This window comes from Oculina patagonica, unplaced genomic scaffold (genome assembly GCF_052425735.1).
Source record: "Oculina patagonica isolate OP01 unplaced genomic scaffold, crgOcupat unplaced2, whole genome shotgun sequence".
NCBI classification, from domain to species: Eukaryota; Metazoa; Cnidaria; class Anthozoa; order Scleractinia; family Oculinidae; genus Oculina; species Oculina patagonica.
Genome location: NW_027558036.1, coordinates 1636 through 16787, shown reverse-complemented (window position 1 = coordinate 16787; position 15152 = coordinate 1636). Strand labels below are relative to the sequence as shown.

Below are 15152 nucleotides of genomic sequence, written 5' to 3'. Positions count from 1 at the left end.
ACGGAGCTCGTAACAGCAAGACACATCGAAAAAGATTGTTGAAGGAAGCCATACATGAGCTATGTTTGAGATGATGAGAATGGCCGTTCGTTGGCTGATTGGCACGTGGTAGTTGACCAATAGCGATCCGCGACTAACAGGCTTTGCGCATTTCTTCGCTGTCTGATGTTTTGTTGGATACCGTGGAAACTCAGAGAAACTCGGCGTGTGCATATTTAAGCTCGGACTATCAATACGTACATAATTATATTTTTTTCTGCAAAAATCTGTCAGAATCGAAGTCGGCTTCAAGTCTGGTCCCCGGTGTTAAATCCCAACCAGCGAAGAAAGGTTCAAGTTCGGAAGAATCGCTTGAAATCGATAGTTCCTTGGATTAAAGGTATGGAATGTAATCGTGTTTAGGATATTTACGAGATAATGCATAATTTCGATGGAATATCTGCTTAGCTCGTAAATGAGTTTTTTCTCTGTTTTTCTTGTATAATTTAAGCAACTTTGTCGGAGCAACATTTTGCAGGCTTACTAAAAAATCTCGCCGATTTTATCTCGATAGATTGTGGATCATATCTTCCGATAGGTTTTGCGGTATTACATTCGGCAAACAAAGCTATTGGTTTACACCACAGTTGATTTAAAGCGGTTGATGCCGGCCAATGTGGTTTATATTCGGTCCTGAGAGCAATAACTGACTTATTGAATCCGTGTCTTTAGACGTAAAAATGCTTTTGGATATGTCGAGACCAAAAGCGTTAAACTATAAAGCATATTAATTTCCTTTTTCTAATGGTGATATTACTAAATCGTAAACGAAAAGATACTATATAATGACTAGAAACTCATCTATAGTTGAAATATAAATTGGAATGTCGCTAGCTCCTGCAGTTTTTACTCTTATAATGTTCTTTATTATCAAGAAAACATGCGCTCTGTCCCTTGTTATACGAGTTATTTTTCTCACTTCATAAATTCTATGTCTTCCTTTTTGCAAAGGCGATAATAACGCAGAAAAAAAAAATAAGAAAAAACAGCTTTTAACATTTTGCTCGACAACAAGATAGATACGAGCGAAATACTGCTTTTTGAAGTGTTTCTTCTAAACACCCAATTCTGCAATTCTGCAGTACGCTGGTTTGGCTTTACTAAAGCCAAAACTTTGTTTGCCGGTGTTTGCAATTCGGTCAATACACACGCTTTTAGCGGAGAATACGTATTAGCAAAAGTTACGGTTAAATAGTAACAAAAAGTACGGTTAAAAAGAAAGATTTCCAGCATGTTTCCGAGCCAAAAGTGTGTGCATGTTGACCGAATTACAAACACGCAAATTCGTTGAAAACTGACTACGGAAAAAGAAAAGAAATTCCACCAGTTTTTAGGTTTCAACGAATTGTTTTGATACAACTAAGTTACTGCATAACAAATCGACGGAAACAAGTTTGTTTGCTATCATAGAACTTAGAAATAAAGTTGGCGCAGCAGGAAATTCTCAAAAGGTACGACAAAGGCTAATTCGATTTTCCCTGAGGGGATCACTTAATTTCTATTTCAAGCTCAAAAATATCGGTTATGCAGTTAAAAAATCGTCGACACTCGCTTGCACCTAAATGCGTACTTCTGTTATGTTTTGTGGAAAGCCACCATTCAACTAGCAATTCACTCATTCTGTGGTTTTCGATAGACCACATTTGTATAGTATAGTTATAAACAAACTTTTGCCGAACGCTACTCAGTACTAGTTTGGTTAAATTCAGGTTGAATTTCACCATTTGTACCTTCGTAGACTTTCAATAGCGAAGTTTATAACACCTTTTCGTTATTTAACTTTACCTAGTTTATTTTCATAGGCCTTGCGACTGATATTTGTTTATTTTTATGATGAAAGAAATTTTTCCGGCAGGATTTAAATGTTTATATTTCGGATGCAATTGTGGGAAAATTAAGTCACATTTAAATAAAAGCGAAACTTAATTGACATTATGGTGAAAGTTCATCAAAGTGCAGTCAAACAAAAGAGTATCGTGCATTATTAAAGAAAACCAGCTTTCAGGAAATCAATGTTCTTAAAATGCTCCAAAACATACAACAGTACTTTTTCATATGCTAGTCTTCCCTACAGTAAAAATGTATTCCAATTTGGCACGCCTTGATTAACAAAATTTCCACGAGTGTTTTTAATTTCAATAAAATTTATTTCAAAAAAGGGTGATCTTCGTCGCATTGAGCGAGCAAAGAAAAAAATGAAAAAAACTGAAAAAAATCATTTTCTAGCTTTCTTAAATCGTATTTAATTGAATTAATTTCCTTGCTTATAATATCCCTAGTACAGTAAAAACCCGCGTATATGAACAAATGGATTAAGAACACCCAGGCCTGATTTTAGGAAATAAAGTACCATTTATATAAGAACACATTCAGCCTGAAAAATGAAAGTTGTTCTTATATGGAAAAAATATCAAAGATCAACACTACTTTTCATTGCACACATAATAGTTCCACCCCAATTACAGTACAGTATTGCCTTGATTTATCAATTTTATTAAAATTAAAATACAATTGTGTGCATATATATTGATTTCATCTATTGTTAGCCTAGTATGTTCCTTATTTTAAGAAACTTTTTTTTAAAAACACTTAAGAACGGCTTACAGGCTGATTTTGCAGATTATAACCCTTTATATAAGAACCAAATCAGCCTGAACCACCAAAATAGGTGTTTTTATACGCGGGTTTTACTGTATCTATTAGTATACATTGTGCGTTTATGGGACAAAAAACATTATCAACCCTAACCTAACAAATTACAGACAGAATATTGCATAACCCTAGCAACGCAGAGAGTTGAAATTAGACATCTGCTATTTTTCCACGCTTCTCAGGAATTGTAGTATTTGGCTAGCGATTACTTTCTTGCTAAAGGTGAATAATCCTGCAAAAAAAAAATACCAGGAGCAAAGAAAAAGTGATCACTCAAAAAAAATATTATATTTTCGAAAGCGTTATGTGGCACGCGCACATTTTCAGTTGATTATTTTCGTCAGAAATGTCTGTAACAATTAGTGTGATAAAGCGCGCGCACGTTTAGCTAACGTTCCTTAACTTCTCACGATTGCTACAACTGTCTCCTAATATAGGGTGCAAGTTTAGAGCTTGTTTTAGAAAAAATATATAATCTGTATGATTGTCCTCTATTCACCTATTTTACAGGACCGTGAATGCAGCCAATAGTAATCGAGTCTCAAGTGACAATAAGATGCCATAAAGAAGAAGTGTAGAAGATGAACAATAATTCAAAGGCGAGAATTCTCTTTGTAAAACAGACAGTAGAGTGAATAATGCTGACTCAAGCTCATCTTGCTCCTCTCACAGAAGAGAATCTTAAGAAGCATCAAAAAGAAACGACGGTCAAGCACATTCTTTTGAAAAAGACTGCAGGACGAAGATCAAAAAGCGGAAAGAGCCTTCGTTCCGCGGGCGACGGAGAGAGTATTGAGTTTGTGAGCGACGAAACGTTAAAAGCATCCCTCGATGAACAGAGAGGTGATGAAAAGGAAACATTTCCACCGGTGGAATTACCAAACGACTCAACGACGACTGTTGCGTTACAAAATATGAATGAACATACAGAAACAAATCCCCTACCGGACTCTACCACCACGCGTGCAGAAACGAATTCGAGAGCCGGTAGCAAACCACTTTCTAATGAAAAGGAAGAATTGTCAGAAGAAGAGAAAGCCACTGAACCTTCTAATCAGGAGCAGGGCGGGGGAGGCTACGACAGCGAAAACAATAACGAATCGGAAAAAGAACGTAGTGGAATCGAGGAAGATTCGGATGGATCCTCCTCGAGCTCGCTTGAAAGCGACAGCGACGTTGTCGTTCCAACTAAAGCAAATAGGAGCGATAGAGAAGAGAATGTAGATCCAAACGATACAGCTGCCTCGACTCGATCGTCATCTCCTGCGAGTGATGATGATGATGATGATGACGATGACGATGATGATGATGATGACGACGAGGACGATGAGGAAGATGAAGAGGAGGTAGAAGAAGGCATGAGAAGCGAAGACGAACTGACTCATTACTCAAGCAGCTTGAATGCAAGTGTGAGTAGCATCCCAACGCTTTACGATGACAGAGAAGCGAGTCTAGAATCACCGAACAGTTCTGCTGATGAGCCAACCGAAGTGAGCCCTGGTCAAGGCAACGACGAGGATGAGCAGCAGCGAGAGGACATTGAGGCTGCTGCCCAAGAAATAACAGAAGGAGATGAAGCAAAAGTAGAAGAGGAGGTATCGTTAGAAGAAGAACAACCCCCTATAACAGAAGGTGGTTACACCTCTCCCGGTAGTAGGCAGGTCAGTGGTAGATCCGCAACGCCCAAGACCGTGGTAGTAAGCGAGTTCGATGATGTAGAAAGCACGATATTTGATCGCAGACAAGAAAGCCGGCAAGGAAGCAGCTCACGGAATAAATTGTCTACTTCGTCGAACAACGGAAAGTCTGATGTGTCAATTAAAAACTGGGCAGGATTTGGGCACGATTACGTCACTAGTAACGCGGAAGGCGTGACAGAAGTTGCTGCTCCCCCGACGAAAGCCAAGGCTGGCAAGCGATTAAAAACCAGGAAAATACGTAACGCTAATAAGCCTAACGGGGTAAAGACAAAAACATCGAGAGTAGACGAATTAAAAAAACGGCCTGCTTCAAAAAAGACATTAAAGAAAACTGATAAAATTCATGCTATAAGACGGCAGTTGGCAAGACAGAGCTCGATAAGTAGTGACAACTCTGACACAGCAAATAAACAACAAAAGAAAATCGTCCGTAGAAAGCGAAAACCTGTAAAACAGGTTTCATTTGACAACGCAAACATTGAAAACACCACAAAAATAGTCACCAGCGATTCTGCCTTTTTCGGAAGTCGTACGGAGAGCAGAGGCGAAGAACAACCCAGCCCGAAGCCACCAGAAAGCGAGCATAGCGACAGAGCTAGCAGTCGATGGAGCGCTGTGGAAACTGAACGGGCCTCGACTTCAAGTCCGAGGCCTGCCAGTACGACCCAGTCCACACGCAGCTCCATGTCGGTAAGCCAACGCTCTAGGCAGACATCCCTTGTTGAGCAAGTGACAGCTGTCAATTACCCACCTGTTATTCAAGGAAAGAAGGTGCAACTTCCTTCACTGCCACATCGTCGACCCGGTAAGTGGGGCATCATATTTGATTTGATAAATGAAATTTAAAATGCTGCAAAGCTGAAATAAGTACTTACGGTTACCCATCCTTTATTATATAGAGCGGTTTTCACTTGAGTGTCGAAAGTAATTTGCGTTTGCATTGGTTTTGCATTACAGTGGAACCCCGATATAACGATATGCCAAGGGGGCAGTAAAATTATATCGTTATATCGAGGAATCGTTATACAGTGGAACCCCGATATAACGATCTTCGATATAACGATATTCCCGATATAACAATGAATATGTTATGTCCCGGCAATAGTAAAATGCATGGGACGGAACCCCGATATAACGATTCCACGATATAACGATATAATTTCACTGCCCCCTTGGCATATCGTTATATCGGGGTTCCACTGTATCGGGGTTCCATCCCATACATTTTACCATTGCCGGGACATAACATATTCATCGTTATATCGGGAATATCGTTATATCGAAGATCGTTATATCGGGGTTCCACTGTACGATGCTTTGTGATTGGTTTAAAACCCTCGCGCCACTTTCTCAGCCCATCAGAAGTAAAACCAAAACCAATCATGACGCGCTCGCGCACGTTTCCCGCGCTTCGTGCCAGCTTCATGTATTTTCTTAGAGTTTTGATTAGTTTACTGGATTGTCTGTGTTCTTTGTGATTGGCTAGAGTAATTACTTTGGTTTTGGTTTTACGAAACTCAATTGAAAACTGCTCTACCTAGTTGTATTTTGTATTTGGGAATGGTATTTGTTTTTAGATGTATTTTGTACGGGAATGGTATTTGATTTAGAGGGATTTGTTATATTTGTTAGGATAAAGTTTTCATTTTTCTTCGAAGCAATTCCTGGTATGTCTTCTTCGACGATTCATCCATTGAAAACAATAATGTTCTTGAAAGGAACATAAAAGTGGTTTTTCGTTGACGGAAGTGTGCTCGCTGAGTCGTGTTCGCTAAAATTCTGTTAAGTCTCATTTTCTGGTCACATGCAAATATAATTTTTGGTGGTAAAAACGTACATGTAAATCTTTAAACACTAATTACATGGTGGATGTTTACAAATATGTTTTAAATAATTCGAAGACTATTTTACGAAAGCCTATTAAAAGTACAGATAATAGTGATAATAGTTTAGTGAGCTCACTAAGAGAATAGTTATCAGGGTTATCGGCACAGATTAATAAAGAAAAAAAATACGCAAGTCTGCGCTCAGAAAGTCTGCGTAAACTTAATTTTAAAACGTAAAAAATACAATGGAAAACGTTTAAAATTAATTTTCGCGGGTCTTTAAAATCGCGAAGATTAAGTCCCGCGAAAATAAGTAACAATAAGGTACAATACCGTTCTGAAATGTTCTTATAGTCAAAACTTTTTCGGGTCTTTTCTAGCATTTATTTTTATTTTTTCATGTATTGACCAAACAGCATAAGATTAATTTAATTTGGCAATTATCCGTATTTAACACTTGTAAGACCTTGTAACCACAATTATATATATAGTTATTTGTTTCGTTGGTTTTAAACTCTACGAATTAAGGTGGATTCTAGAATGGTCGACGGACAGACGGATGCTAATTGTGGGCATATACATTAGACAAATTGAGGTCTCAACCTCTACTGGGGAGCTGAAAATAATTAACAATTATCCTGCGAAATCGTGTCCGATGTTTGCATTTTTTCATGATTCGCGCCCCCTTTCGACTTTACTTTAGAATATGGTTGAGCTAAGAGCGAACATGATTGCGACAACTTGGGGGGTAATGTATCAAACTTAACAGAAGCTTGTTAAACAAGACGTCAGACGTTATGCCCAGATCAACACTTAGGCCATCCCAATTAAATGTTTCGTTTCCCATCGCCCCGTCTCTTGTACTGGTGGGGCGGTCGGTCGGGCCAAAAAAAAAAAAGAATGAACACTTTAAGGGGTCTGGGTACATTTATGAAGTCAGGAGGTGCAGAACCGAAAGATTTTGTTTCAGTCGATCTCGCTGAGACACGAGACAGCCTTTGAAAAACTTAGAATCGATGATAATTAAAGACAAGGACATCACATCAGACCAATTGTTGTTAATAAAACATGATCGTGTGTTTGTAAATTAAAACACTTGCCTCTTTGACTAGTGAAACTGGATTTTTTTTTACATTTCGAAAAAACTGGGTCGGTCGGGCGATGGGAAACGAAACATTTTATTGAGATGGCCTTACGGAGTTTGACTGTGATTCAAATAAAAACGAAAATGTTGTTATTTCATATTGAAATAGACTTTCAATATTAAAGATTTTCATTCTTTGCAAAAGTTAAAAATACCAAAAAATGCCAATCTGTGAAAACTTTTAAAAAGCTCCTGAAAAATTTCAAATTCCGCGGTGATCTGGGGGCGATTTTCCGGTTTCCGTGACTACAAGGTGTTTTGGCAACGTGACGTCACGCACAACATAACATTCGATCGCCGCCATATTTGAGTAGTGCTAACAACAGACAGTGATTTTTTCGCAAGATTTCGGTTGTGCGGTCAAATATTCAACAAAAAATTACTTTCCTAGCAGACCTAGAGTCCTGTTATGACTCTAGAATTTGAAAATCCTCCGTTATTGTCTAACATCGGTTTGAATTCGTCCTACGATAATGAGACAGATTTCACGGCGTTGGACCGACTGACATCGAAGAAAACTTCAGTAATTTCTGTGACAAGGAAGGAAAGCCTGCTTGCCAGGGAAAAACTACAGAAAAATCGTGAAATGTCCGGCAGATACTCTGACGACTACGACAGCTATGATGATGATTTCGACAGCCCGAGCCCCTCGAAAGAACCCAGTACTCGAAGATTTTCCCCGAGACGTGAATCTCGAACGTCAGAGCGAGTTCGATCGACATCGAGATCCCCGACAGAATCGCCACCAAAACACCGATCTCGTTCCAAGAAGGCCTCTTCAAGGCGAGATTCGTTTGCTTCGTACAGAAGTGCTTACGGGACAACCAGAGGTAAATTTCCGTTTGACTTTTTCGTCGCGTGAATATTAGCTAATATTAACTTTGAATTGAGTACAAAGTACGATTGGAGTTGATTAGATACTATGAGCTTACTCATAACATGTAACCATGTTTTCGACTACTTTTTGGTTTAGATCTTATCCCCCTAAGCTTTCGAAATTTATTTTCAAAGTGAGGTGAAAATCAGCATTCGTTCAGTTAGAACTGCATTTAATAATTCTATTGGTTTTCGGCTTTAATACATGTATTTCGATATAAGACTGATGGTTTTCACATGCATGCAGGCTTAACTATAACCGATGAAAAAGTACTTTTGGTTAAAGAGATCGAGCAATTTTAGCGTAGTAGAAAAATAGGATTTGTTGTCTATTTTGCAAAATTCATAGTTACTCCTAACAACATGTTTGGTCTCCTGTTATTAGAGACCTTCATGTAAATAATTAATTAAGCCTATAGTCACTTAGCGTCCATCGAGGCGACAGCACAGTTTTAATATAATCTTTGTTTGTCCTGTCTCAGGCTAACAGCACAAATTCGATGCTGCTTTATTCTATTTCCTCAAGATAAATCTCAGTCTTTCGGTTCACATGTAAGCTTATACTCATTGCATCAATCAACATATTTGGTCATATTTTTGAGATAATATTATCTTCATTAAAAAATGCGATCTTTGATCTCTCCAGGCATATGTTGCTGTTTCCAGTTTGTTTTCGTACTGCTGTAATAAGAATTCTTTTAAATTTTACCATTCATGTCTTGCATTTAAAATTAAAGAAAACCTCCTAGCAGATAATGATTTATGCACCATCATGTGAAGAAAATTTTCCTGCTGTGATCAACTCTTAATGACTCAAAATCTTACATGAAGTAATTGTTAGCACAAGCCAGGTAGCTGATGAATAAGAGTACAGTCATGTATTATCCCTGCTGAGCTAGCATTTTTTTTTAGTGACAAACTGTGTGAACACATGTAGTTTATTTTCTTCGTATTCATGTAGTCTGACAGCTGTATAACACAGCTGTTAAAATTATTTAAGTTACTTATCATTCAGCGGCTATTTCTTTTTTTTGTTCCTGAATGGTGTTTAACAGAAGTGGTGAGACAGAAAGAGCTATGTTTGAGTTAATCTTTCCTCACAGTGGAGTTGGAGTAGTACTGTCTAGGGAGGTGGAGGGGGTTGTCACCAAGTGCTCCATTTTGTTTAGCCTGAATAGCACTTTGGTGAGCCTAAACGGCACTCTGCTTAGCCTTCTAATAGCTCAGGTAGCTTGCGGTTAGCGTTTTTTATTTGGAGTAGGGATTTCTGCTTCCAATGCCTTGCTGCCTCTCCTCGCATGCCTTTCCCCACGTGCCTTGCTGCCTGGCACATCAGGGATGGCGGAGCAGTTTTCCAGGTTAGGGGGGGGGGGGGGGCTGACTAGTGACTTTAAGTGGGGGGCTTAAGAGACTTTTCCCTTAGTAAGTCTTTATTTTTTCGGAAAAAGTGGGGGGCTAAAGCCCCGCCGTCCCTGCACATTTGTAAAACTCAGGCAGAGGGGGTGGGGCAAGGCCAGGACTGGGAGGACTGGGAGTATTATATGAAGATGGGAGAGAAACAGCATTTCTGTGATGCCATGGATGCAAACAAAAGAAACATAACAACTCTCTCCCTGCCCCAGACTCAGTTTAAAGTTCAACTGTTTATAAAAATGTGGTTCTATTTGCACATCAGGTCCTGCAAAACATAAAACCAAGAAAAGTCAATCAGCCAGTTCAAAGATGACAACCAAAACCTCAGGTGGTGAGAGCTCCATGATGAGACGCATTTTATCGGCAAACAGAAACAAAGTTTCACGTATGCACAACATTTTGGAAGAACTGCAACAAGAAGTTGAAGAACTAAAGGATGAGAACAAGTCTTTGAAAAGAGTGAGCCATCGACAAGAGAAACAAATTAAGAAAATTGACCATGAGGAGGCAAGCTTGCCAATGTTGCTCCAAAGACACAGTGCTGAAATGCGCACTCTAAAAGAAAGGCTACGAAGAAATCAAGAGGTTTTGCACAAGAAAGAAAAGGAATCGCGAGACCGGGATGGTGAGATTCAGAAATTGCGGGACAAAATTTCAAGCTATCGTCAGCTAGCAGAGGACAAAAAACTGGAAGAACGAGCTTCATTAGCGAAAAAGTTAGAGAACCTTGAAAACGAAATGGCTGCAAAGGACAAAAAGATAACAGTAAGTGGTCATAGTTGTTGGTTTTGTTTTCTTTGCCTGTAAAATAGCTTCATGCCAGTTCATGTATATACAAAAGTTTTAGTTTCAGCTACATGTATACCTTTTTGGTTACTAAATTCTATTTGCAAGGTATCAAAAGTATTACACCCGCTTTCAGTGTTTCGTGCATAGCTATCTTTCTACATCCATCTTTCGACATCATCTTTTGACATCGTCTTTCGACGTGCTGTTTGAAATGAGCCAATCAAAACCTATACATACCGTTGTTGGTTTCATGCAAATGTGCGAAAAGGTCAGAAGGTCATGCTAGTGGGCTGTGATTGGTGGATTTCGATCCGTGTTGTTTGTTTAGCACGTCAAAAGATGGATGTCGACAGAAAGCCGCTATGCACGTAACACTGAAAGCGGGTGTAACTTGGTTAGGATAAATAAGTACATTGTAAAGGTAATTAAGGCAGGTAAATCTTTGTTAGAGCGTAGTGGCCTAAATGTATCACTCTGGAGCTTATCCTGGTTTCAGTAGCATCAAGGGACTAGATGTATAAATTTTCTACTCCTCCCTGGATGGGGGGAGTAGAAATACCTTTCAAACAACTGGCCTGGATTCAGGTCAACAGTGATTTTGATAAAAAAAAAAAAAAATTGATTTATGGGTGCTATACTGTAAAATATAAGTATCAATCTTCACAACTTTAGGGACGGACCATTAGAAATAACCGGAGAGGGGTGACTTTTCGCAAAAAAAAAAATCCTGCAAGGGAAACTTGGCTAAAAAACTTCCTACAAGTGGTTGTGGCTTAAAAAAATATTTGTGCAAAGGAGAAAAAAATTCCTGCAGACAAGTAGGACTTAAAAAAAAACCTGCACCAAATATTTTTTACCCCCCCCCCCCCGCAATTTCTAATGGTCTGTCCCTTACATTTCATAGTTAATTACAGTCGAACCTTGATTATCAGGATTCGTGGGGTCCAGACCACCGTTCAACTGTACCAGTAAACTGAATGTCAAAATTTGTACTTCTCATACAGCGGAAGTTAAAAGATTCAGTTTTCACAAGAATTTCTGACATGCTTAAACTGAGCACTTCAAATGAATACATACCAGGCCTTTAATACACTGTACAGTGCATGTGTAGTCACAAGAGAATAAAAATCTTGCCAAAATTCACAGATTTCCCCGAACCCGAAAGACAGTAAAGGTAGTTTTTATAAAGAACAGATGTTAAGAGAGGTTACAGAGAAGTGGGGGTTTACTAAGAAAACATACAAATCATAATTTTTGCAGACATTTAGCTTGCATTGCTGGCGGTTGATCGATGAAAAAAAAAAACTTGAGAAAATAGAAAAATGCAAGCTAACTAGGAAAATATTATGTTTTTTACATAATGCGCATCAGAGAAAAGCACACAAAAATACCAAATTTTTGCGATGTCTCGTATTAATTAGGTTGATGTTTGTCTCAATATAGCCATGCATGGCAAAAAACATACAAATGTAAGACAAAAATAGAAGGAACGCAATGGCTCGCTCATTAAATCGTATTACGTTTGTTTTTCAGCTGCATGCGATTAATTTTCAGGAAACCACGCCATGCAGCTTTCAAAAGTAATGAACAAACTGAAAAAATAATATGACTTTTATAACCCTTTCTCTTGCGTTGTCATGGCAACTCTTTAAACACCTTGCCAGCCTCCTGGAGATGTATTTTACGTTTCAATAAGAAAAGCTTTCACGCGCTTCGGTTAATAACCTAGATACATATTGAAGTGTTTTAACCAGCTGTTTTTTTCTCACGCTTTTTTTAGGATCTAGAAAAATCCATCACGCTCAAGGACAAAGCGAGACAACGAGAGATGAAAGAGCAGAAGGATCGCTATAGACAAGCAAAAGAGGAGCTAAAAAGAGTACAGGAGGATTTCAGATCGCTTCGTGACCGACTCAAGGTAAAAAAAAACTTTCGTATAATTGATAAGTTCTATATTGGTTTGCAAGGTTTTCCGCAACTATTTCACAAGCTGAAGCTTTCTCTCTTTCTGTTTTTTTTTTTTCTTTTTTGCCTGAACGTAGAGGATACTAAGCAGGAATCTTAGTTGTTATGCTGCAATTCCGAGGTTCAGTTTCGCGCACAAATATAAGTTTACCGGTGCATTTTCTCGCAGTGTTTACGGCCAAAGCAAAATATTCTTCATATATGAAGTTTTACTCGGAGGCGAAATATTCTTACAGAATTGGCGATTTGTTTGCATTCGACTTTATTCGGGGTTAAAGCAGGATGCGTAATCTTTGCCTAGATTTATTCGTAGCCATTTAATATTAACGAGTGCTCAATCTCTATTTTCGGATCGGTAGTCATTATTCATTTCTCTGTAACAGTTATTCATTATTTTTGGTATTAAGTCGAAAATAAAAATATTCAATATTCGTTTACAATGTTTATCCAGTTTTCAATATTTTCACTATTCAATTTTCCGATTCTGCCTTAATCCCCGAAAACTCTGCAACAGTTCTCCTCCCTGTTCTTCAAATTTCGGGCGCTCCCGATTTTCTGCTTTTTATTTTAAGATCTCTACTGAAAATTTTCATAAAACGTGAGAGAAATCTGAAATAGTTGTATGTGGGTTTAAGTTAATTCTGTTCTTTTACTTTTAACAGGATAAAGAAAAGGAATTGGACGAGAAGAATATTTACCATTATCATATTACCAAGCAGAAGAAGAAAGGCACAACTTTACCAGCTCTCCCAGCAGGCAGTGGAGCAGCTCATGCACCCGCCATCACAGCTCCAGCAGTTCACATTGAAAAGGTTCCAGACGCAAAAGAGAAGAGAACGAACGTGTTCCTCACAAATGCAGCGAGTGATTCTGGCTCGGTGTTAACGGACGAAGGGAAAGATGAAGGAGAGAAACCCGAAACATCTGGCGTTCGGCAGGAACATCCCGCTGTGCCCGAGTCGGTGAGACATGATAGGAGGGATGAAGAAGACAGGCTGAGAAGGGAGGCAGAAGAGCGGAGGAGACACGAGGAAGAGGAGCGGAGACGGCGCATTGAGAAAGAGGAAGAAAGAAAACGGAAAGAAGAGGAGGAGGAGGGACGAAGGAGAGCGGAAGAGCACGAAAGAAGAAAGCGCGAAGAGGAAGAACTGTTAAAGGAACAACGGGAAGAACAAGAACGCTTAAGGAAGCAAAGAGAAGAAGAAGAGGAGAAAAAAAGACTTAAAGAAGACGCAGAGATCCGGCGCAAGAAGGATTTGTTGTTGGCTCGCATGCGCGCAATTGATGGAAGTAGCGAGCCGCCGAACGGTGTTATAAAAACAGGAGGAGCCGTAGCTCCTCCTGCCGAAGACAAACCGAAAAAGCTTCCGATTTTTCTGCAGAGTGATAAACCAATAAAAACCGAGCCCCAGCAACCCAAACCTTCGGCGAATGCGGGACATTCTGACGACGATATCTTCTCTGATGCGAGTGGCGGCAGAAAGAAGCTAAGCGCGAGCTCGAAACAGAGCCGTTACTCGTACGATTTTAAACAGACTGTGGAGAATCTTCATCATGGGCTCCCTGCACACGCGTCACAAGAGCTCGCACAAAACGATCCCCCTAAACCAGACACTAAAGACTCTCTGTCTGACGATCTAAGTTTTGGGTCTTATAAACCTACGCTTGGCAGGAGAGCTGCCGCTAAAAAAGAAAACAAGGATAAGGACGATTTGGCTTTCGGAGGTTATAATCCTTCGTTTGGTGCTAAAAAGGAAACAACACGCAAAAACAGTGGTCTTGATTTCGGCGCAGGGAAGAAAACTTCCTCAGAAAAAGAGCAAAATAGCGTGAACTTCGGGGACTATAACCCTTCATTTGGGGCTGCGTCGAGCAAGACTGCTTCAAGTCAACCAAACGGGGATATCGGTGGAAGGACAAGCCCCGCACGAGGTCGCAGAGCCAGAGGTTTTGCTGGCAACGGCGCCTCTTTGTTTGGAGATGATCTTTTCACGAACGAGGAGGTCAAACCAACAGGAAACCCTCTGTTTGGGAACAGTTCTATCAATAAAGACAAATCTGCTTACCCGTGGGAAAACAAAGTGAACGTAACAGGAAGATCCAGCCTAACACAACCTCAAGATGATTCCTTGCTGCCTCGAAGAAAACGCCTGCAAAGCATTGGAAAAAGCGCAGAGCAAAATGTCCGCGCAGTAGACAATGCGTTAGATGACGTTGATGACGAGATCGAGGAAGTTATTCTATAATACAATTTTTTTTAAAGTCCATAATTATAAATATATTGTATATATTCGAGAGGCGCAGAATTACCCATTTCATACACAAGATCGTTAGATTGTTTAAGAAGATAGCTTTTGAAAAAAGACTTTAACTGAGCTTTTGTTTTCGCATCCATTCGTTAAAATTCAAATTCTTAATCAGTCTTACAAAGAATTAGGGTTCTATTCTTTGTCTTGAGTTTAGTTTCTAATACATAGTGAATTGAAAAGATCTTGTGTAATGATCGATGAAGCAACTCTCAATAAAATATTTTTCAAATCACGTTGGGGTCTATAAAAAATAAGGGTTACAATAGCTGTCATTGCAGTTGATCCTGCGATGCAAACTAGGCGAAAGGGTAAAAACCGGTTTAAAACGATGCAGAATGACCCTTCGCCTCGTTTGTACGTCAAACCGCTGAGAGGTGTAATAACATTCTCGTCCCCATAGCCTTTTTGTTTCTCTTAGCCGGCTGGGCCTTGGCACGAG

At 39.4% G+C, this 15152-nt stretch overlaps 1 protein-coding gene across 1 annotated transcript; it reads left to right on the top strand.

The window, feature by feature from the left end:
- Positions 1 to 233: 233 nt before the first annotated feature.
- LOC144640137 (uncharacterized) lies at positions 234 to 14906 on the top strand. The gene is made up of 5 exons (XM_078499346.1): positions 234 to 379; positions 3202 to 5196; positions 9913 to 10415; positions 12220 to 12357; positions 13067 to 14906. Exons 2-5 carry the CDS (start codon positions 3330 to 3332, stop codon positions 14648 to 14650), a joined length of 4092 nt encoding a protein of 1363 aa, XP_078355472.1. The 5' UTR covers positions 234 to 379; positions 3202 to 3329; the 3' UTR covers positions 14651 to 14906.
- The last annotated feature ends 246 nt before the right edge of the window (positions 14907 to 15152 follow it).

What these genes read in the sequence shown, in the direction of transcription:
- LOC144640137 (XM_078499346.1), top strand. Translation starts at nt 3,330, where the DNA reads ATGCTGACTCAAGCTCATCTTGCTCCTCTCACAGAAGAGAATCTTAAG. An exon ending in ACTGCCACATCGTCGACCCG is followed by an intron (nt 5,197 to 9,912) that starts GTAAGTGGGGCA and finishes TTTGCACATCAG; the next exon opens with GTCCTGCAAAACATAAAACC. An exon ending in CGCTTCGTGACCGACTCAAG is followed by an intron (nt 12,358 to 13,066) that starts GTAAAAAAAAAC and finishes TACTTTTAACAG; the next exon opens with GATAAAGAAAAGGAATTGGA.